This window comes from Aythya marila (genome assembly GCF_965140915.1).
Source record: "Aythya marila genome assembly, chromosome: 14".
Lineage (NCBI taxonomy): Eukaryota > Metazoa > Chordata > Aves > Anseriformes > Anatidae > Aythya > Aythya marila.
The window spans coordinates 10149018-10171736 of record NC_139055.1 but is presented as its reverse complement, the minus strand read 5'-3'; the positions used below and the strand labels follow the sequence as shown (position 1 = coordinate 10171736).

General features: G+C 40.8%; 1 protein-coding gene across 1 annotated transcript in view; it reads right to left on the bottom strand.

The window, feature by feature from the left end:
- Positions 1–20539, bottom strand: part of CPEB4 (cytoplasmic polyadenylation element binding protein 4) — a 42304-nt gene extending 21765 nt beyond the window's left edge. Inside the window, exons 1-2 of the mRNA XM_082771826.1 lie at positions 18630–20539; positions 8545–8626 (exon numbers count right to left, since the gene is read on the bottom strand). Of these exons, the coding sequence (XP_082627952.1) occupies positions 8545–8626; positions 18630–19751 (1204 nt within the window). The 5' untranslated portion in view covers positions 19752–20539. The remainder of the gene's footprint in view (positions 1–8544; positions 8627–18629) is intronic.
- Positions 20540–22719: the final 2180 nt, after the last annotated feature.

Genomic DNA, 22719 nt, shown 5'->3' with positions numbered 1-22719 from the left:
TCCCCTCTCCAGAAGTTCTTACTGTTATACCTAATGCTTAAGTACTAAAGTAAATAAAGAATACACAAATCTATATACATCACAATTGTCTCTCAAAATATCTTAAGTAACCAGATTTCAGTCTGCTGCATTGTCATTCACATATATGCAGTGACTGCACGCTATGAAAAAATGCTTCTGGATTACTTGATTTAGTATGATATTCCTAGGAGGCTACTAAAATTAATTGAAATACTTTGAGTTTATTTTTTAGGTAGAGCAGCTGGTGGTTTTAGGACACACAATATAAATCCTAAAAGAATTAGATAATTTGTTTTGAATTCCAAACAAAAATGGGAAAAATAAGTCTTATGGGCTCTTAATATCTCTTCAAAAAGCAAAATCTAGACACAAAAGTTAAGCAGGGGTTTATCTGAATCACTATTTCTATTCCCAGAAAAATAAACCACATTTAAAACTTAGTTCTACCTTTTCCTCTTTAATCCTCCAATAAAAAGCATTTCAGAATGCTTAAGAAACACAACCAGACGTCTCAAATGTGGGAAATGCTGTACTTGTTTGTATGTGCACTTTTCATTTGCTCTTCCTAGACAAGCACTCCCCACTATCGCAGCCAATATTTCAGGCAAGCTAAAGTCTTCTGTATTCAAGCATTCAAGAATCAACTCCTTTATTATATTATATATATATGATTATATATCACCCAGGCTTTCAAGACAAAGAAACCAAATTTTATTTGTTGCAGGTATGCAGAACCCTAGCCAGAAAACCACTAACAGAAAACCACTGACATACTAGTAGCTGCGAGGAAGAAGCTGTATCACAGAAATTTTGCTGCTTTGCAAGTGAAAATGTTTCACAGAGTTTGCAAGCCTTTAGCAGGTAATCCAAATGATCTCGCATGCTCTGATCATCTTCTGTAATAGCAAAGATACTTTCAGAAGAGCCTGTCCCAAAAGACAACCATATATCTAACCGGTGTTACCTGACTTTCTTCTCTAGAAGAGTGCATGTAACAGACCACAGAAATTGAAGTGTGGTGCTGTTACAGTCTTGTTCCCATTTATACTTATGCCTCATTTGTTGCTTGCTTTCTTTAAAACCCATCTCCCTTTTCATTATATCTCCCATTTCTTCTTTATCTTCACATTTAGGAAAAGCACATCGGGCTTTTCATTCTGCTCCTTTCATGCCATTTCTAACTTGATAAACATGATGGTAGACAGTATGCAAAACGTGGCTAACAAAGGACTCAAAGAGCTAACAATTCAACATCAAGGAAAAAAAGTGAACAAAGCAAAAAGACCAAAGACAGGTAGTTGCAGCAGTTTGGGGAGAGAGGCAGGGCGAACTCTCTGTCTTCTAAAACAAAGCACAGAAACTACTCATGAAATACAGCTCCAAATTAAAGGCTTCCTTTGAAGATGATCCAGAATGGCCAGAGACTATCAAAGAATTCAAAATGAAAAAGAAAAAAAAAACTTAAAGCATTTGGTGGACAGTAATATTGAACAAGACAGAAGATTAAACTCTAAAAGATGACAAAAATATAAAAAAGAAACCAAGAAAACCTTAGAAAAGATTTTACTCAGATTAGCAAGGCTGCTGACATGGTATTCTGCACAACTCTGTTGGCTTTAACGCTTTTCAAGATGAAATCACTGATTTAGATATTGGAACTTTTGGCAATATTTTTGACGTTTTGTAGTGTTTTAAAAATCAGTAACTGCCCCACCACTTGCAGGACATATATTTCTAGGAAACATCTTGTTTAAGGAATATGAAAGGTGTTTAATTTTCCATGCAGACCCCAGAGGTGGGATGGCATGGCAAGGGGCCTATGAGAAATGTTTTTCAAGATTGGATAAAAACAACATAGGCCTCATACTCTAATGAAAGTTAACAGGAATCTTCACATTGATTTCAAAGCTGGACCAGGATCAGAAAACCCTGGGATATTTGTACTGCTCTGTGGTGGCAGGGGAAGGAATTTCCTGGCCTCAAAGGGTGGTTACATTAATACCCTCTAGCTCATTGCTCAATGCCTCACTTTTTGACAGCATAAATCGAGGTGTTACTTTCGCTTAGCTGAATTAATACCTTACCTCGAAATCCTGAAGGACTGATGTATAAACATCTAATTCTTTGCCACCTGTATCATCAAGACCTATACTTCTGTAGAAATGCAGATGTTATCACTAGCAAATAAATTCTGAAAAAATCCCCAAGCTCTGAGCAGCACCATAAGCTACATACAACTTTTGAGATGCATACAATTGAGAGTGTCAATAAATCCAGGGGAATTAATTTATTATAAACAGTAATTCACCTCTTCCAACAGTTATGTTCTGTAATTGAAAACAAATAATAATCCAGCACATTTCAGTACATTTCCCAAATAATTCTGGATGACTGCAAAGACATTTATTATAACATCTTAAATACTGCATCCCTGTCCTGGGATTTTTGCAGTGTTCACAGTAGGATGAAGATTTATAGCAGGCAGAAAGGAAAGCAGCAGTACCCTGCCTACTGCTTTATCCCTTAAATCATATGCATCATGGCACATGGATATGGTGTAAATTATTTATTAGGCAATGCACAGTATTTTCTGGGAGAGTAGAATGGGGCTTGGCTTTTTGCTGTTGATAGCAGAGAATTAAGATGCCAGAGCCAAGGAATTATCCAAGGCAAAATCCCAAACACCTTGACCCCGATGACACGGTGCGGCCTTGGGGCAGGCTGCAATACCTGCACGGGGCTGCCAAGGGAAGGGCAGGCTGTGGTTGCATTTCCATCAGCCTCAACACTGCCAATTTCAGAGTACCATAAATTAGAAACCCTGCAGGCACTGCCCCGTTGGCTCACTGCAGACACCAAACCCAATGCCTGCTCCCACTCAAGCACCATTTCAATACTTCAGCGGAGGGGCCGAAGCACCCGGTGCTCCCCACCCCACTACCCCTTGTTGACCCAGGACTCGGCCACCTCAGGAACCCTCCAGAAGGGGGCTGGCAAAAGGGGGCTTTCAGAAGGGGTCTGCCAGAAGCTGTCCAGGCCCCAGCCGGTGGCAGCCCCCAGCCCACAGGACAACCGCTAAACCTTGGGTCCTGCTGAGGGCCGCCTCTGGGCCCACAGCCTGCCCAGAGTTGGCAGCTTGAGGCACTGCTCTGCCTCCCAAATCAAGTTTTCCCTTCCTAAATCCCACCAGATTCAGCCTCTCTTACAGAGGGGCATTTGGTTCAGGGCACAAAAACAAATCTCGTAAATGAGACAGTTGGAAGATCGGGAATAGGCAGCACATGTAAAATCAGAGCCTTATGGACATTGCGACCGCTGCTGCACAAGGTTAGAGGCCAGTCTATGGCCTGACCTCGATATTTACTAATGGAAGATTTCTGCTAATTCTGGCTGCCCTGGGGATTTCACCTCCCTACCGCCTCGCTGGGTGTTTATAAGTGAAGGCTCTGGTAAAGTCCCATCGTTGGAAAGGCTGACCTAAATCAACATACACTTCAGCTACGAGCAAAGGAACTGGAAAAAAAAAGCATAGCAAAAGACTTAAAAATGAAAATATTGAATATTGCCCCCAAATTATGAGTATTTGGTATATATGGAAAGAAAGCACACCCCTATTTAATAGCAATGCTAGAGTTTCCATTCTAACTCAACTGAAAGTGGATTATAACATAGTTGGGAGCTGCTGATTACAAATAAAACTCACCCAGATTCTGTCCCCTATCACAGCCCCTTTAGCAAAGGTTGGAAGCTATTGCTTCCAGATCCAGTTCAGCAGCACTCTGAGATAATGCTACAATTGGTTTTACTCTTAATTCATATGCACTCCAGCCTGAAAATCCCATTAGCCTTTCCTGGTTACTAATGTCGCCAGCAAAATTCAGGAAGACCCTGAGCAAGAAACACCTGATACAGTAAGTCATCCCAGAGACAATTGCAGCAAACCCTGTTGGCGTTCAGTGCTGTCGAGTGAAAGTTTCTGCACATTTTACAGTAAGGTGGATACGTCCAAGTTGCAGGTGAGTAATCCTTTGTTAAGACTGTTGATGCAAGGCACACAAACGAGACCAACTGTGATTCTGTTCGCGTGGTCTGAGGTGAGGCCACCACAGGTCCTGTGTGGAACCCGCTCCCATACAAGGGGCAGCAGAGGCCATAAAGACACCTGCAGCGTCAGGCCGCGGAGGCACAGATCTGCCAGAGGCCTCTGCCTTGCAGGACTCAATAAACAGATGGCGTACCTCTTCGCACAGAACAACCGTAGGGAAGAAACATTCATCTCAGCTGCCAACTTAAAGCTTTCCTCATTGCTATGAAAACATAAAGATGGTTTGGAAACAAAACAGAACCTCAAAATGTATTGTTTTAACTTGTAAAATAGCTCAGTTTGTCCTGTGCGAGCATAGAGGACCACTTACCTAAATAGAATTATAGCCTTTGTTATTGAGAACCCTGGAAAAAATTGGGCCATATTCTCACCAGTCTCACTGATTTTCTGGGTCATTTAGGAAACCAAATGGCCTATTTTACTCAATTAATACAAACATGTTGCATAATCCATAGAACAAGAAAAGAAACAACTAGTTCACTTTCTTCCCCAATACTCTGAAAATGCCGCCAAAACAGTTTTCATCCCTTTGATCAAAGAACACTTCATAAGGTTCATTGTGGAATCCTCACCTACTTTCTTCACATCTGAAATAGCTTTTCAAATCAACATGAAGGGGCTGATGATTGCTTAAAATATACAGTTAGGTAGATGTCATGTCACTCAGAAAAATCCTGATGGGTGTCAGTTCTCATAGTTCTGGCTTTCTCATCTCTAAAATGTAGAGCTGCTGTTTGACTTGCTCTACCAGTGTCTGCATGTATATTCTGACCTTACGCTACCTCTAAAGCCTCTCTTTTTGTGCATGAGAATCCTTAGCCTCATTTTTCACCACACAGCTTTCAGACAGATACTGAGCTATTCACACCCCAATTTTAGAGCGCTTCACAGTGCTAGAAGCGGATTTGCTGGTCTGGTTCAATCCATTTCATTTTGCACAATTTCCAGGCAACAACCTTATATCCTGAACTGAACTATAGGATATTTCAGTAATAAAGCAGCCTGCTGCCATAAAGTATTTAAAGACATTCAGTGTCATTTAACAAGGAAATATTTAGCCAACCTACTACTATTAAAGTAATGCTCAAATTGCCATCTGGAAGACCCAGATTCAAAAATCAGTCTCTGGATCCCGGGCTCAGCTCACGAAGGCCGAATACATTGTGAAGAAGATGCAATTAGTCTCCAGGGAAGGGCTTCTGCAGATTGTCATTGGCTATGCAGAATGCAGCACACTTGCTCGTGTGGATAAAAATAACATATTGAAATGGCAGCTGCTCCGCAAAGGAAAAGGATTCGCACAGGGGTAAAAATATACATTAGAACGAGGAAAAAATGGTAAAACACCTATCATAAGTGCTAAATGGTAATATTGAGTATAGTACATCAATGGTAATTAATATTTATCTTCGAACCTCAAGCAGGAAACACTATTTCATATAGCAAGACAACACAAGAACATAATTATTAGGCTCCTAAATAAGCCCAAGGCCAGGACAGCTAATCACCTCAGTCAAGAGGTACACACTGTGAATGGAATTTTTAAGAATTTCTACTTGTAATTTTTACATTATCCCAAACCTGCTACTCTGAACATAGCAATTAAAGATAAAAAGGATTTCTTTAAAGGTCTAAAAGCCAGCGGATTTCAAACTGTGACCTTGTCCACACTCTTGTTTTGAAGGTGTATTTTAACACAGTACCTTTTTCTCTTGAAGTCCACTACAGCACGAAAGGGATGGTGTTAGTGCTATATACTAAACTCATATTAAGTCAATATTAAAGCCTCTCAAGGACTTGGAAGATAGCAGTGAGACCTATTAGATCATCTAAATTATTTCCATGCCATTCTGAGATTGCTCTCTACAGCATGCTTTATTAGTGTCTTGCCCAGGCTATTTTTAAAGTCTCAAACCCAGCAGCTTTTCCCTTATGAGAGTAGCCAACTTCAGTTTAAAAGCATTATATGCACAGATTAACCTAGTTAAAACACAGAACAAAAAACTTCATATGAATCTGCTTATCTAACTGCAGGTGTTTGAAATGGAAAGTAAGATTTTGAACTGACAGTCCTAATTTGTGATATTTTAAGAGTTTTAGATCCAAAGTTTCAAAAGATTCCTTTCAATCAGTTTAAATAAAGGTGATGCAAGACAAAGAGAGAAAACAGAATAGACAGAATCTGTTAAGATATAATCTTACACCAACTGATGTTGATGGGAAAAAAAGGCGACACAAAAGGTTTGTGGTCACACAAGCCCTTCTTCAGACGTGACTTGAAAAATGTTTTGTACAAGCAAGTTTCAATTTTTTTCCCAGCTGTATCAGTTGGTTTAACTAAAGGTATTTCTTCTCCTTTCAAATCCTGCCTTGCCTACAGAGAATCACTGCAGCATTACCACAACACAGGAGATGAGAGCTTGAATAAAGATCCATTCCTAACTGCATTACAGCAAATACGTTACTGCATTAAGTCTGCTATGCCAGATAAGCAGCAGTCCAGTTCAGTGTACTGCATGTTTCACCACATGCAAACTTAATGCTTTTGCTGAGGAGACTCTCGAAAAATGAAGAGACTTCTCAACAATGAAGTACTTCACGTAGGCACTTAAATTTTTCATCTTAGTGTTTTATAACAACTAAGCATGAAACAGAAAGATGTGTAAAGAACTCAAGAAACAATACCAATAACAAAACCAGACTGGTATCACTGTGTTCCCATAAGTACAACGCAATGCCCACAAAACCCGAGACAAAGCGCAGATGACTCTGCAGAGGGGATTAACAACCAAGCTCAAGCAGGAAATTAACGTCTATCAGAACTATGTGTTCTTTGCTGATACACTTACTCCATCATCCTTAAAACACTGAAAGCACTCAAAAAAATAAAAGATTGCAATTGCAAAGAATCTTTTCAAAGCATTTAATCTAAAAATCACACTACCCTGGTTTAGTTGCTGAATATAAATACGTATCAATCTGACTTTGTTAAATTCAAATTTAAAGGGAGATTGTATTTGTCACCTTGGGTTGCTACCTTGCTAGATTTGAGTAGCTAAAACCTTGGTTGGGCCTGTCCGACAGTTGAACAGAAGGTGTCAGAGCGAATCCCAGGTGCTGCAGTCAAGGAAGGGCACCTGACTTTTAGTTCAGTGCACAGTGCTGGGGCATAGGATAATGCCATTTCCAGGCAGATCATAAAACAGACAAAAGCCTTTACTACTTGTCATTAATGAAAGTCTGACCCCCAACCACAGATATAGGGATTATTTTATTTTATTTTTTTTAATTTTTAGTTCATCCAGCATTGCTTTCTGTACACATTGAGCTCCCCTTGTCATTTCCATAGCAAAGTATTTCTTGGTATTTCTCATACTGGATTAATAATCAACCCTGTATTACTGCACAGTACTGGGGATGTGAAACGCAAACTGCATTTCAGACCAAAGAGAATGCAACAAACAAGTTATTGCCAATTAATCAAAGGTCAGTCTTCTGAGTAAGAGTCACTATTAGAACATGCCAGATTTCATTAACACCACAGGCCTTGATATCAAAAGAAATTTACTTTTAGAAACCACAAGTCCAGCTTTGTTTTTTAGTGGTCTCATGACTGGTAACAAAACTGAATCATTGGAGTACAAATGAGTAGAAATAAGAGTTTGACTACTTTCACTTACACAATTAACCCTCAAACTGATGTAGATTCCTCATTTTACAGAATAAGAAACTAAACTTCTGAATTTTAACCCATAAGTAGTTTCTACTCAGGTTTAGATAAGGATGTAGACATTACTTTGAGTATTTTGTAAGTTGAGGTATTTTCAAAGAAATACTACCTTTGCTAAAAAAAAAAAAAAAAAGGTAAGTCCCAACTACAAGTCAGTTTAACATACCCCCCTTTCTTTCCCAATGTCAAAAAGAATTCTGAATTCAAGGTGGCAAAAATGAAAAGAAAGGCAAAGGGATTAAAAAGTCAGAAATGCTCGGTGTTCTCAAAATGACGTACTTAAAACTCACTCTTCCCCAGGACTGAAAGAACTATGACTTCAAGCAGGAAAGCACTACAAAGCAGAAAGTTATGTCTCACTGATCTGCTTAAGATCCCGAAGCTGATCATTTTTACAGGCTGCACACATTGTATCTATTAAAAACAACACTGGCAACTTACACAAAAGATCAGCTTATGTTTGTGTTTCGCATTGTTTTACATAAAGACAAAACACACTCCAGTGCTCATGTGCTGCAATCGCTTCATCTAGGGACAACTGCAAAAAGGAGGCCTATCCGAGCTGACCCACATGCACTCGGTGCACATTATAACTTTATTTTTCCTAACCAAAACTGAAGTTTCTTATCCTAAGTAAGCATGTCTTCCCAATTATTTACTGCAGGAAATAGTCTCTTGCTAAATTTACCTTTCAGTGAATCATTTTCAGCTCTCATTATGTCAATTAGTGAATTCTCCAGTGAATGCATGTCGAAAGTCCTTGTACGATCCTGCAAGCAAATAAAAACAAACACAGTTTAGGAAACACAGTGTTAAAAAAACAAAAACAACAACAAAAACTACCCAAAACATAAAAACTTCAGATTTTTTCGATATCACTACAACAGACTTAAGCTAAAGCACATGCTTATATGCCCCTGAAGTCAAATACAAAAAAAATAGAATATTCTGAATATAAATCCAATCCATATTTATCATAACCAATTATTTCTTTAATAATATCCAATTCAATATTTTTTTTTCTTTTTTTTTTTTTGCTCTGCAGTTCAACTTTGTTAAAAAATAATTTAAGTTCACAGGTAGGAGGTGAAGATAGATCCTGGGAGAGAGAATTGCAAAGAGAAGTCATAAAACAGGCATTTCAGCCTGAACTAGAGAAAATCTGAATTCCAGAAACACATAGCTTTACCTTCACCTAAACTACTACCCCATAAAATTAAATAATCTATTTCTGCACAGTCAAATCAAATTCTGCATAATTATAAAGTATTTCACACAAGGAGTAGTGCCACCTAGTAAACCGGTCTACTTGACCAAGTTACCTCTGGTTTTTAATTCCCTGAATTCACAAGTTTCATATTCCAAGCATTACTCAAACTGAAGGCTTCAGAAAATATGAGGCAAGATGTCTGATGTGCCTAACCATTTCATTATATCAATCCATTTGAAGTGTATTTACCACATATTTCTTCATATTAACCAAAGACACAGATATGTCTCAGGTTTTCCCAACTAAAACAACACATTCTGCATCTCGCAAATCTGATGTTATATTGACATAACACAAAATATCCTGGCACTGCATTTTAATTAGTAAATTCAGGATAACCAAACTTTGAAATCTTTACACTATCACCAAAGGTCGCTAACGGAAACAAAAAATCCCCCATTCACAGAATTATTCACTTATCCCTGTTATCCATTAATTTATTGATTTAGAGATTTGTAGAAACACTCTGCTGGAATTTTGTATGTTAATCAACCTCACATTTAATTTTCCTGAGTCCAAGGACTCCAATATTGTTTCCAAAGGTTTTATTTCATGCATCTTTTAAGAGATTCATCTCCGAACTGAAATCAAGCATGGAAAGTATCTGTTGACATAAGGAGGCAGGAGATTACAACATTATTTGGTCTAACCTGCTTCTCTGCAACTACCATTATTAATGCAGTGAAAATGCATTTCTTGTCCTTAATTCTAGCTGTGAAGCTGAAACTTCTCCAAAGCAAACAGATCCAGATTTGATCATGTTTCAAACTAGTGAATTCAGAAAGGGAATGCCCCTCTGATATACAGCTGAACACCACAATGCCCCTACTGCCAGTAATGGAGTGCTAAAGCAGTATCGATGGCAGTGCTGTAAGAGGCATTCTTTGTATCAGACAACGATCAGTCACCTTGGACTTTAACCACTTAATACTATTTTAAGAGCAGGAATCCACTAGCTAGTAGAGTCCTGATCCATTTTCAAATTTGTAAGTTACATTCCAACTGCTAAAAAATCCTGTTTTCTAACTAAATTTTCGGACAGTTTTCCTTTCCTTGGAACAGTGTATTACTGACGCAGGACTGGCGAAGTATTTCTACCCGGATGTGCTGAATTTCAAACAGCATCAGAAAGATCAGAGTTGGGAACCATTTGCTTTATTAGTCTAGACCAAAATTAAATTTGCTATGAAAAGCATAGCGTGGCCCTGTCTCCCCACAGCGCTTATTTCCTTGGTCATCTACATTACATTGATGCATCTTAGAGAAACTATTGCAAGCATTTGGATTCTTTAGTTTCACAAGTTTCCTACTGGTTTCTTAGTAATATGGCGATATTCTGGTAATATTTAGTTTATTGTTTTGGTTTATACATTACTAGTTCTGGAATATTTCAAACTTCAGTTACACTAAAATACCTGAGGAGAAGTGGGTCCTGTGGTCTGCATGCTGGACCCACTGGGATCCAGCAGCTGTATAACTGGGGAATGGATACTGGAAGAGTCTCTACATTTTCAGCAGTCTTCCTAAAGTGACAAAAATAGCCTAAGACACAGATGAGAACATTTTCTGAAAACCCAACATGCTTCAGAAGGTCCTCTTTTGCTTCCTTTCTGCTATTCTGCCTTTCATATTGCCTTGTGTTCCTTTGTGTGGAATTAACTTCATCTCCAACCTATGAACAGCTGTAAAATTCATACGGGGTGCGGAAACTGGGCAGTCTCAAGTCTCTGCTGAATTTGTGGCACTTAGCATTTCAGTTGTCCGAGAGAAACGAAGGGTAAAACCAAAGCCAAATGACTTCTGATGTACTGTGCTGCATATGTGCTGCACTGCATGAGCCCTAAGACAGTCTCCGGTCTCTAAAATATCTGTGTTATGCTGGATTGAGCTATAGTAACAAACAGAGGGTTTTGCTGCAGTAGGTAGTATTTGAGAACAGAGCTTAAACATTTGAGGAGGAAAAAGTAAAATGGAATTGAAGTGGTTAGCTGATAGGAACACCATATTCTCCAATGGAAGCAGCGTGGTGAGGAGGTTACAGTTTTCCCCTTTCTTGCATAAAGTCCATACGCTTCTAACCATACTGCAGACACTTTAAAACATGGCGCTGTGCACCAACACAAAGATTAATTGGTTGTATTCCTACCTGCAGCCATTAACAATGATATAAAAAAAGGGACTGGCTAGGGAACATGCCTGAAATATGGCCTGCATTCAAATTCCCCCTCTCCAGTGGTCCCAGCAACCTGTTACAGTAACCAACAAAGCTGTCACAGGCTAGAGCGCTCTCAAGATGCTGATCCAGTACTATTTTGTGGGAAGATGAGTCTCATTCCTCAGCTGTTTGAAACAGTTTGCTCCTCCGTGTCTCCACTCATTGATTAGATAGCAAACCACATTAAACACAACACTAGGAACCACTATGAACTGTTAAACTGAGTTTGGGTATGTTCCTGAAATGAATGCAGTGCTCCACCTCTCTGGGAATGCAGAGTAATTTCAAGAACTTGGCATATAAGTAAACCTGTACACATTTATCCCGTGAAAAGATGTCTCTCTTATAAATGACCTAAATAAAAACTAGCCGAAATGAAATCAGCAGTTTGCACACTTCTTATTATAAAAGAACTCCACGAATCTTATTATAAAAGAACTCCACTAATTTAGCTGACTACCTACCAAGCTACTGAAAGGATCCATGCTACCAGGGAAAGTCAGCATTGGTAGTATTTTTTTTAGATTTTTTGTAAAATTTAAATACATTTTATTCTGAGACTGCTTTGAAAATAGTAGTGTGAGTTTTGCCAATCTTAATTTCCAAGATGATCAGCACATTCTATCAGTATTTACACATATATCGAAATACACGTGTAACTTACACACAATATATCTAAGGGCTGAATATATTTAAGGACTGAAGCCATGTTAGCGGTGGTGGCTGTACTGCTGGATACATGTATAACTCTGCATTTAATTCCATGACATCAAAAAGCTGCAACAATCAAAATATTGATCACTGGCTGGTATCTAAATCTGGGAAAGAGCTATTCTCAGATACACATTAATTACAAGTTATAAAGCAAGTGAGTCACGCTGTGCTCAGTAGAAAAAAGTGATGTTTTCTTCAAGATACTTCTTGTAAAGAAAATTAATAACAGTGTAATGATGTTTTTAATGGATTGATTCACAAAGTCACAATGCTTTCCTTGGAGCTGGAGTGCTTACTGTACTCTTATTTACTTACTTATTTGTAAGGAAAAGATATAGGGATAATGACTACCCTCAAAGAAAGCAAAGTATATAAACTCCCGTAACAAAGTAAGTTAACTACAATCTGATGTTATTTACACAGATTGATCACAAAACCTTAGCTTTGCAACAGTGTGTTTTACTATATCTAAAAGTTTGTTTTATCAGAGAGCTCAACGGGCACTCACATTTGCCCTTGGGAAACTGGAAGAGAGGTAGACAGACATCAGGTTGAACGCAAGACCAAGAAAAAAAATTAAGCTGCAGTCTTAATACATTACTACATTTAAAATGTCATCCAATATTTTGTAAGACATTCATTAAATATCATTTTGAAAAAGTGGCATTGTTTTCACAAAATATACAAGGTGGCAGCTAGCAGATCTGGTTAAGGGAAAGCATCGAAATGGTCAATATTCTACAGCAGCAAACATTCCAATTTTGAACTAAACCCTGTCCAACTTTGTCTACAGAAAAAGCAAAAATATCCTGATTCTTCTAGTGGCTAGAAAGTATTTATAACTAGAAGAGTGCTCATAACAATGCAATCTCCTTGTTAAAGCACAGTCAGTAGAACCCAGGACTTCAGAGCCACAACTCCATCATGGGATTCATGCAGTATGGGCAAACCACTCCACCTCTCTGACCACAAGCTTTTCCCCACTGACATCCAGACAGGTTATTTTACCTTTAGAGGTCTTGTGAAAAATGGAGCCACTTGTAAACAGGAATTTTAATTGCTATTCCATTTACATTTTTCTAAGTTCAAAGACATTTTGTTCCAAAAAGTCCTGTGGTACCAAGCACGTACAAGGATGTGCTGCTATAAAAAATATATTAAAAATGATTTTTTGATGAACAGGAAGATCATGCTTGACACTCAGAAATCCCATACCTGAGGTCTCCTATACATCAGAAAAAAACATAGGTCTAAATTTAGTAATTAAAGTGCAGACCCATTGTATTTAATCTGCACCCATGGCACTATCATCACCTGAACAATTAATATTCAACAAGTTCAGAGTTTCTATTGAGTGTTTCCCAAGATGAGCCCACCAAGGCTAAAACCCCAAACGGCACAAAAAGTAAAGCCTGGCGAGGTATGAGCACCTGCTGGTAGCTGAGGCTGTACCTAATCTTAGGAAATCTGGTTTCTCTGAAGACTGAAGAATCAATAATAACACAAAGTCTGCCACTGAGTTAGGCAATTTATTGAAGGTGATTAAGCAGGATTTACAAAGCAGGTGTAATTAGAAAACTGGGGCTTGCTTTATTTATTTAAATCTTTGTCAAATCAGAATACTTGTGAAAAGTAGAAAACTGACAGCTGCATTTGCTACCCTTATTATAGCCCAGGCAGCCTGAAACTTTTGGAAACCTCGTACCCATTTCCCACAATTAAAGAGCCTGATGTCTCAGGCAAAGTACAGCGTGCTGGGAGAGGTAGATTGTAGGCACTAACAGCAGTTTGACATCTTTCTATTAATTGCAAAGCAAATTTGGACTTGATTATACTTCTGGGTAGGCTTCTCCTCCTTCCCACCGCCTTGCAAAGGCCCTGTTCCAGCTTCCCATCCAGTCTGCAGTGAATTAAAGGCTTGGAGTAAACAGGTTTTTCCTGAAAGGATGTTGCTGGATGCTGCCCTGAGCATCTCTTAGAGCTTCACCAGGGAACAATATGAAAAAGCTGGAAAAGTTAAGTGGCGGATGGATGACACAGGAGCTTTTTTGGGAGGGAGCACTTCTGCTTTTGTCAAACTTGAAGTTTTTTTTAAGTGTTAGAAATTACAGACCTCCATAAAAATTTCCAGTAACATGCCTGATTCTATTTTAGCCACATATTAAGTTTTTTTTTATGTACCTTCTATAAATTATGTTCCACAGTATCTTGTGTTCTCGGTCTTTGTGCTGGGCTGCTAAGTATGCAATTCATTTTCAAAGCAAAATGCTTAATAAGAGTACTCCTTTTAATCTTTGGAAAATACAAACATAATTCAAATAGCTTTTCACAAAAGCTCCCTTTAAAAAGAAACCCTGAGGTCAAAAACGCACAGGAGGGCCAAAGCCGGCGTATTAACGTCAGTAGTAAGTTTATAAAACAAGAACAGTGTTAACTTCCACAGTACTTAACTTGTGCATGTCATACCACATTAGAGTGCTCCTCATTCCACAGGCCAATAGCTGTGGGGAACAGCACACAAAACACTAATTACTGCACAGCTGATGGAGTCATAGAAAAAAGGGGTGAACAGACATTTAAAAACCCAGCTTCGAGTATTTACTCTAAAATGATAGCTTGAAATTTCTCGGCACGGTTGCTGCGGCTAGAAAGGAGAAGAAAAGCCTGCAAAACTTTCTGCAAAAGCAGCAGCCTCACTTTCTGCAACCAGCCCTATGGAAAGGCTCTTCAGCAACAAAGAACAGATATTAAAATAAAAAGGCATGGTAAAGAAATTTCCTTGCAAAATTCTTCCAAGAGGAAAGCTTGGCAAATGCACTCAAGAGGGCTTTTTTTTAATTCCAAATTCCTGGGAATTTGTTTGTTTTAACATGCTTATTAAATCAGCCCATTTCTATGGGCAAACAAATCATGACGTATAGCTCAGAATTAAAACACAGTCTGTAATCATGGATGTGTTTTCTCAAACCTTCCATATCTGCCTGAGGGAGAGAAAGTCCCTCTGGCACAGCCCCTCGGTGGATTTGGAAGGGGTTATATACCTGGAAGCTAGCCACTGAAGAAGAAAGGAAAAAACATTTTTGAACAAGTGGATATAATGAACTGCTCTCCAGTACAAAATTCTTTGAAATGAGCAGTTATTGTCAAGCCTGATTCCAGGAAGAAACGCAAATTATTTTGAATTATTTTTACAGAAAGCTGAACACTATTGCTTAATCTGCTAGTGCCTTCAAAAGACCGATTTAAAAAACAGCACCACACATGTGAAGATGAGATCTGGAAACCTGGAAATGCCTATCAAAGCAAGATTTATGCATTGCATAACAGGCAGGATGTTCCACTCTCATGAGGAAGTGCAAGTACATAGCAAAAGGAAAGCCAAAACAATCTTGAGGGCAACGCTGCAGTAAAATGCAATTACTGAACACTCAGTTTGCCAGTGCTGCAAGGAGGGAATAGAGGGAATAATTTTAAAAATCTGTAGCTTTGTAAGATGTAACAGTCACAGTCAAGATATTTCCTTTTATTAACTCCCAGGGAAGGCTGTTGTATCCAAAAACACATTATTATTTTTTTTAATTTTTATTCAGGAACCATTCTTTCATTTGGAGACCATTTCCTTTTAAAATGAATACACAAAGAACAATGGCTTTTCTCTTTTCAAAATATCTTTGAAGGGGGAAGGCTGCCCAGTGAGTGGTTAAAACACAGTATCGAAACTTAATTTCATTAACAGATTTGGTAATAGTCTTCCCTGACCTCGCCTCAAGTTCCATCTCTGCAACGTGAGGATCCTACCGACGTGCTGCTTCTGAAGTGTTACGAGACCGAATTCCAAATGAAAAATAGTTGTGACAAACACCACAATGTTTTGCATGAAGCTCTCAAATACCAGCCAGGCCACCACCAAATTGTAAGATTATCAAGCATCTCAAGGCAGCATTTTCCTTTTATCTGTGCCGTTTGGAATGCCCATTTCATCTTAAGCGTCCCAGGGCCAGGGGCAGAAGTATTTGAAGTGAGCAGCAGCTCCCATTAGTGGCTCATGGGGACATTATGCAATGTTGTCCTCTCCAAAGAGGAAATTAGCACTTATGCTTGGTTACCCTAAGATTTCCATCAAAACACAGACTTCTGTTTCACCAGGCTTTAGAGTAAAGATAACCTTTGGGGGAAAAAAGAAAAAGAAGCGATCCCCAAATATCTGCAATTACTGGTTTACATCTTGCTTTATAAAGGTACTAATTTTCACTAGACTGCTGCAACACTTGTTAATGATTTAAGCAGCAAAACATAAATATTGCATGAAAGGGATAGTTGTATCAAATTACCCCATTATGTTGCTGCAGCAAAGACAGCTTTCAGTTATTTCCTAAATAGGAATCTAAGAAGATTCCAGTAACAAAATAGCCTTGTCCAGCACATGATTGCATCAAGGAGGATAGTGCATGTAATATATACATATATATGCATAAACACAAAAATACAATAAGCAAAACTCCTTATTTCTGCTTTGAATCAGTAATATAATCAGCATAATCAAGAAAAAAATAAAAAATACATCAATGGTTAAATTTTACATCATTTGTTTCCAGTGATTCAAAAATCCAGTATGCTTTCCAAATACAAAGGACCAAGTAACCAAAGGAGATTTAAAAAAAAAAAAAAAAAAGTTATAAAAAGCAGTCATCCAAGATGGCTTCAAAATTAATCAGCATCTTTCTAGGTCTGCAGTGCTGAAGTCCTGTTTTGCTGCCCTGCCCTTTTCTTCACAGAAGTGATAGTAACAGACTGGAAAGCACTTCACTCCAACACTTTCCTTTTCTTGGCATGAAGAAGTGTCAGACTTGGTCTTGACATGTACAGCTTCATCTCAGCGTTTAAGTAAACAGATACCAACATGCTACACAAAAATTATTTCTTTACCACGACCAAAATAAGCATGTCTGATATTTTATGTTTGGAACACAACCCAAAAGCCAAGGTTGATGTTGTCGATTTCCTCAAATTTCCTTGATATCGGACCAAGCACGTTTCTATTGGAGCACATACATTTGGGCCTTACACACAGCAGCAAGAACATGCTCGATCTCATTCTGTCACTCTGTACATCAGCTACGTGTCAGGGTACAGAATGAATTAAACTGCGAGCCAAGTATTGCTGCAGTGAGGCTGAAAAAAGACTGACTCCAGCTGTGTCCCTTTTTCGACTGGTTTCAGTGAATAAATTGGGTTTGCTGGACACAGGTTCGTTATATTAATTAGAAATCCCCATATTAACATCAATTATGCGATGCATTGTGAATTTGCATGGGCTCTACCTGATACCAAACCAGCTAGCAGCTCTGCAGTAGGAAAAAAAGGTCTCTAATGGAAAGTTAGTGCCAGCAGCTGCCCTGATGTCTGAAGGCTGCATATGCTGGCCCTGCAAACCCAGCAGAAACTGAACAGGTTACACTCAGGAGAACTAAACCTTTCCTACGTCTGAATCCACCGTGCCATTCTTACACATATTTATATTTCTCTAGGGTGGTTGATAACATGAGGCATATTGCACAGTTCTTATCTCCTGATCTCTCAAATTATTTTAAAGTAGGTCACCCTGCTTCTTACACCATGGCTAGAAATACTGCAGTCATTTTGAAATTTTCACTTTTGCCCTCATTTGAAGATGTTTAAAAAAAAAACACTAAATGTCAAAGAATTCTTGGGCTTATGAATCCACATTAAAGGACTTCACAAAAGTCATACACACACACAAAAAAAGTTTTAACTAATGGTCAGGTGAAGAGTTTTAATTTTTACTGCCAGGGAGGATCAGCAGTATACAGTTCTTTTCAGATTCCTAAAAAGTTAGCCTAGAAGGAGAGAGCAAAATGTCAGACAAGCTATCCCCTATCAGGATGAGGCCATGTGAAAACACAGGAGACCACCATCTGACATTCGTCCAGATCTATTTCTGGTTGTGATTTAATGGCCTGTACCCAGAATTTGCTGCCATCGCTACGGAAAGCAAAATGTTTTGATTACCACCATATAAAAAAAAAAAAAAGAAAAAAAACAGTTTCCAAAAAAATGCTACAAAAATTCTGTTGCACTACAAGTCCATATGGTACTGCAAAGCAAAATACAATCGCTTAATACTTTTCTCAGATGTGGTGTGTTTTCAAATACTTCAGAAGGCCTCAGATCTCTCACACTTCATCAGGCAGCACTTTTTTCCTTATTCCTTTTTGTAGGTGTACTTGCTACTTGCAACTACATTTGTTCTTTGGTTATTTCTTCGTGTGAATAAATATTAAGCTGAAAGAAACGGGCTAATTATAGATGCCTGGTGGGATATAGATATTTATATGACCACTGCTGTTAAAAAAAAGCAACAACCAAGAAACACATGATTCACAGCTCTGAGTGTAATTACTATGACATTTCAAGTTAGCCGTGTGGCTTTTTTTAGTTGCAAACACAGAAGTCATACAATCACACCATGCCTTCAAATCCCCATCCCACCCCCTCTATGGCATTTTAATGCACTCCTGTTACTTTTATTATGGATATAACAGAGAATACTCACCTGAAAAGGAAAAATGTTGTCAGCTCTATTCAGGCTGTCTTCCATCCACGATTTCGGAGCAAAGGTCGAGCTGGGTCGAGCATATTTCTGCAACTGGATATGATTACTTGCAAAATTCTTCTTTAAGGGCGAGATGGAGTTCAGGGGCGTTATCCCTCCGTTCAGTCCCCGGCGGTGGTCTCGACCTTGGGACCCACCCCACCCACCATATCCACCGCCCCCGGGGCTCCATGAAGATGGTGTCGGCGATGGGCTTTGGTAGCTGCTCCATGGAGAAGGCGGCTTGTTTAGATTATTAGCCAAATGAGGCAACTGATTAAAAGCAGCATTTCTGTGTGTAAATGGAGGCGGATGAGGGCTTGCAGGAGACCTCCTCTGTTGCTGATGCTGATTGTGATGATGCTGAAAATGGGGGTGATGAGGGTGGTGCTGAGAGAGGGGTCCGATTTGAGGGGAAAAGCTACCACCAAAGCCAGGGCTGACGTGATGTGGAAAATTCTGAAACAGCAGAGCACCATTATTAGCCGAGGCAGTAGGGACCCCTCCCTGGTGAAAAAAACTTGCATCTTCATTGATTATTGTAGAGGAAGAAGGAGCGATAGCTGCAGACCAGTTACTAAAACCAGTCAGAGAAGATGCAGTGGATGTCAAGGGCTGTGTCGAAGTGCCTAGCCCCGAAGCCTCTTGATAATCAAATCCTGTTAACACCGGCGACTCTATTCTTATTTTCTCCTTTCCATTGCCGTTCTCCGAAGAATTATCACCCTGATTTTCTTCAGTTTTAGCTTTCTCAGGTTCAGAGAGCATGCCTGCTTCCTGACTTTGACTAGGGGAAAGCTGCTGTTTTTCTAGGGACTCTTGCTTTTCCTGTTGCTGAGTTTTAGATTTTTCTGACCCCAGAATCTCATCCTGAATATTATGGGCAGCTGGAGCAGGAAAGAGCCAAGCTGACCCAGCACTACTGCCATTGGCAGCTGTGTTATTATTTATAAAAGCAGCAGGGCTGGGGGTTGCATTTTGATGATGGTGTGGAGGCTGCAGATGTGGATGAAATCTGACTGGAAAAGCTGACTTATTTCCAGTGTTGTTTTGCACTAACACTCCAAACCCGTAATCCCCCATTTATTATATTTAGGGTTTGAATCCTCTGTGTAAGAACAAGTCGATGTTTAGTGTTTACCTCTTCCTCTTCCGAGGAGAGATTATTAAGTATCCTGGTTTTAGCTAGATATTCCAGTTTCTCCCTCCACACTATTTATTTCAGATTTGGATATAGATTTCTGTTTCTGCAAAAGATAGATTTCTTCAACTATTTAAATGTGTCAATTGGTGCCCGTTTCCTCCCTTCAGCCAGGAGAAAGGGAAAAATAAATCTTTGGTTCACAAAATAAGAGGTTTCCTTTTTCTAAACGAAATGCACAGCAGTGAGAGAAAAAGCTTCTGGGGAATAAGGATAAAGAGATTCTAACTATCCTGTTTTTTTCCTCCTCAGCAGCCTTGACTCGCCCATAAATGAGTTAAGAGGAAAAAAAATATACAATGACGTCTGGTCCCCCGACCCCTTGGCAGCAAAAAAATAGATTTAAATCTGGAATAATTTAATACATCTCTATAATCTAATATATATTTGTCCTGTTCAAAAAGAGTCTTTGCTGTGGGTAAGAAAAAAATTTACCTCAGGATTTCAGCATTCAGAGGGGTGAAAAAGAGGCGTGAGTTGCAGAGGAGGCTTTTTACCGTGCTGCTGTGTTTAACCTATTATGTGTAGCAATAATATACACTCCGTGTGTGTGTGTGTGCGCGTGTGGTTGTTTAGAAGGGGTAAGATCTTATCTCAGGAAATTAGTATTCTGTGTGTGTTGGGTGGGGAGTGAGTTGTGCAGGAGAAGGGTGGATTCTTGATGCTGCTCCTTTTGGGCTGGGTTTCTGAGCTCGCCAGACTCGCTTCTTATTTATGATCCAATATTTGCGTGTCCTTCACATGAGCCCTGGCCGTCCGCGGAGGAAGATTTTCATCTCAGAAATCAGCATTCAGCGTTCGGGAAAAGGGAAGGGAGGGGACAGCGAGCTGTGCGGGAGGAAGGGGAAGGCGATTTTCTTTGCTCTCTCTCTCTGCAGCTGGGAGGGTGCTCCTGGTGCCGGATCCGTGGGTTCCCTCCGTGCAGGCTGGATGTGCGTGGACGTGGTGATTTTTTATTTTTTTTCCCCCCCTTCAGGGTCTCCTCATCCAGCCGGGCAGGCTGGGCTGGGTGCAGGCAGGCTGGGCTCTCCAGGCCCCGGCTCACTGTGGGGTTCCCCCCGCGGTGTCCCCCCCCACCCTCACGAGTGTCCTGCAGTGGGGGTAGCCTTTTTTTTTTTTTTTTTTTTTTTTTTTTCCTTTTTTCCTTTTTGTTTCTTTTACCTCAGCAGAGGAGCAGCCTCCGGCGAGGAGGGGAAGGTGCAGGCGGCGGGGGGCCGGGCTCCTCTCTCCCCCATGGAAGGCGTTTAAGCGGCTCTCCCGCAGATCTCAGGGCAAGGGGCTCGGCCGCCGGCTTTCTCGGGGAGCGGAGGAGGCGGCGGTGGCGGCTCCTGGGAGCAGTCCTTCCCCTGCTGAGCGTCTTCTGGGCTCCAGGCGGGCTTCCTTCCCCCTCATGTAAACCAGCCGGGCTCCGGGCGGGGGGACGCTGCCTCCTGAGGGTGAGGGGGGGGAAGGCGACGGCAGCAGGGCAGCGCCCCACGCACCCACAGCAGCGCTCCAGCAGCCGGCGAGCCTGGCCGCGACGGGTCCCGGGCTGCCGCTCGCCTCGCCGTGCTGCTTATTATGATTATGATTATTTTTTTTTTTTCTCTCTCCTCAAACCCCCTCTCCTCCCCTTTTTCTCCTTCCCTTCCCCTCCCTCCCCCCCCCCAGCCGCTTCCTGCCTCGGTGCCGCAGCCGGTGCCTCCCTCCTTCCTCCTTCCTTTCTCCTCCTCCTTTCTCCTTCTTCTCCTTCTTCTTCTCGTTCTCCTGCCGCCGCCGCCGCTCCCCGCCCGGCCGCCGCCGAGCCCGGTCTCCTCAGGAGCGAGCCGCCGCACGAAATGACAACCAGCTGGAGGAGGCACCGCGCCACTTCCGCTCCGCCGCCGGGCGCTGCCCCCGCCCCGCCCCGACCCCGCCTCCCCGCCCCGACCCCGCCCCTCCCCGGCTTCGCGCCGCCATTTTGGGTAAGGGCGCTGCCCCCTCCCCTCTCCCCTCTCCCCTCGGTCTCCGCCCACTGCCGCGGCGCGAGCAGCCATCTTTGTTGCGGGCGGGTTGAGGCGGTGGGTGGTGGCGCGGCGGCCATCTTGGGCTGAGCGAGGTTGCCGTGCCCGTGCGGCCATCTTTGTGGAGGGCAGGGTGTCCTCCCTGCTGCAGGACTGGAGCGGAGAGGGCCCGGTCGGGCCATTCTGATATCCGCTGACGCTGCTTCCTCCTCTGTTATCACGTCTAATATCTAAGCATTAAATCACATCCGAAATGCTGCCTGTTTTTAACAATTAAGATCCGAGTCCCCTCAACTAGACCTTGCCCTCCCTATACTACCCTGCACTAGGCTGCTGCTCCAAGCCATCTCCCAGGTGGAAGGGAAAGTCAGTGAAATAACGTAACAGCATCCAAAGCTACTGACCTGAAGAATACCACAGAACCTGACTTCTACTTGTTATCTTAGGTTTTGAAATATGGGAATAGGATACAAAGAGTTACGATAAAAAGATATGAAAAAAAAAAAAAAAAAAAAGATTTTTCTGAGATGGTTGATCTAAAAGTCTGTTTTCAAACTCTATCTCACATATCATAAAGGATTTTCCAAGAAAGTTCTATTTTAAAAGAGGCAAAAAAATCTAGTGAAAGATATGTACAGAAGCAAATAAATATGCAATAAATTGGAGTTACCCCTGAAAAAGCTTATATTGAATGTAGATATTTTTAAATATTCACTATTCTCACTGAAGGCAACTGCTTTGCAGACAGACAACAACACCATGCCAGAAGAAAGAAAGCCAAAGGAAGACATGTCAGTGTAAGGCAGGCGAGGAGAAGGCATGGGATGAGGCCTGCAGAGAAGCCCCTTTGTCACACTCCTCAACACTG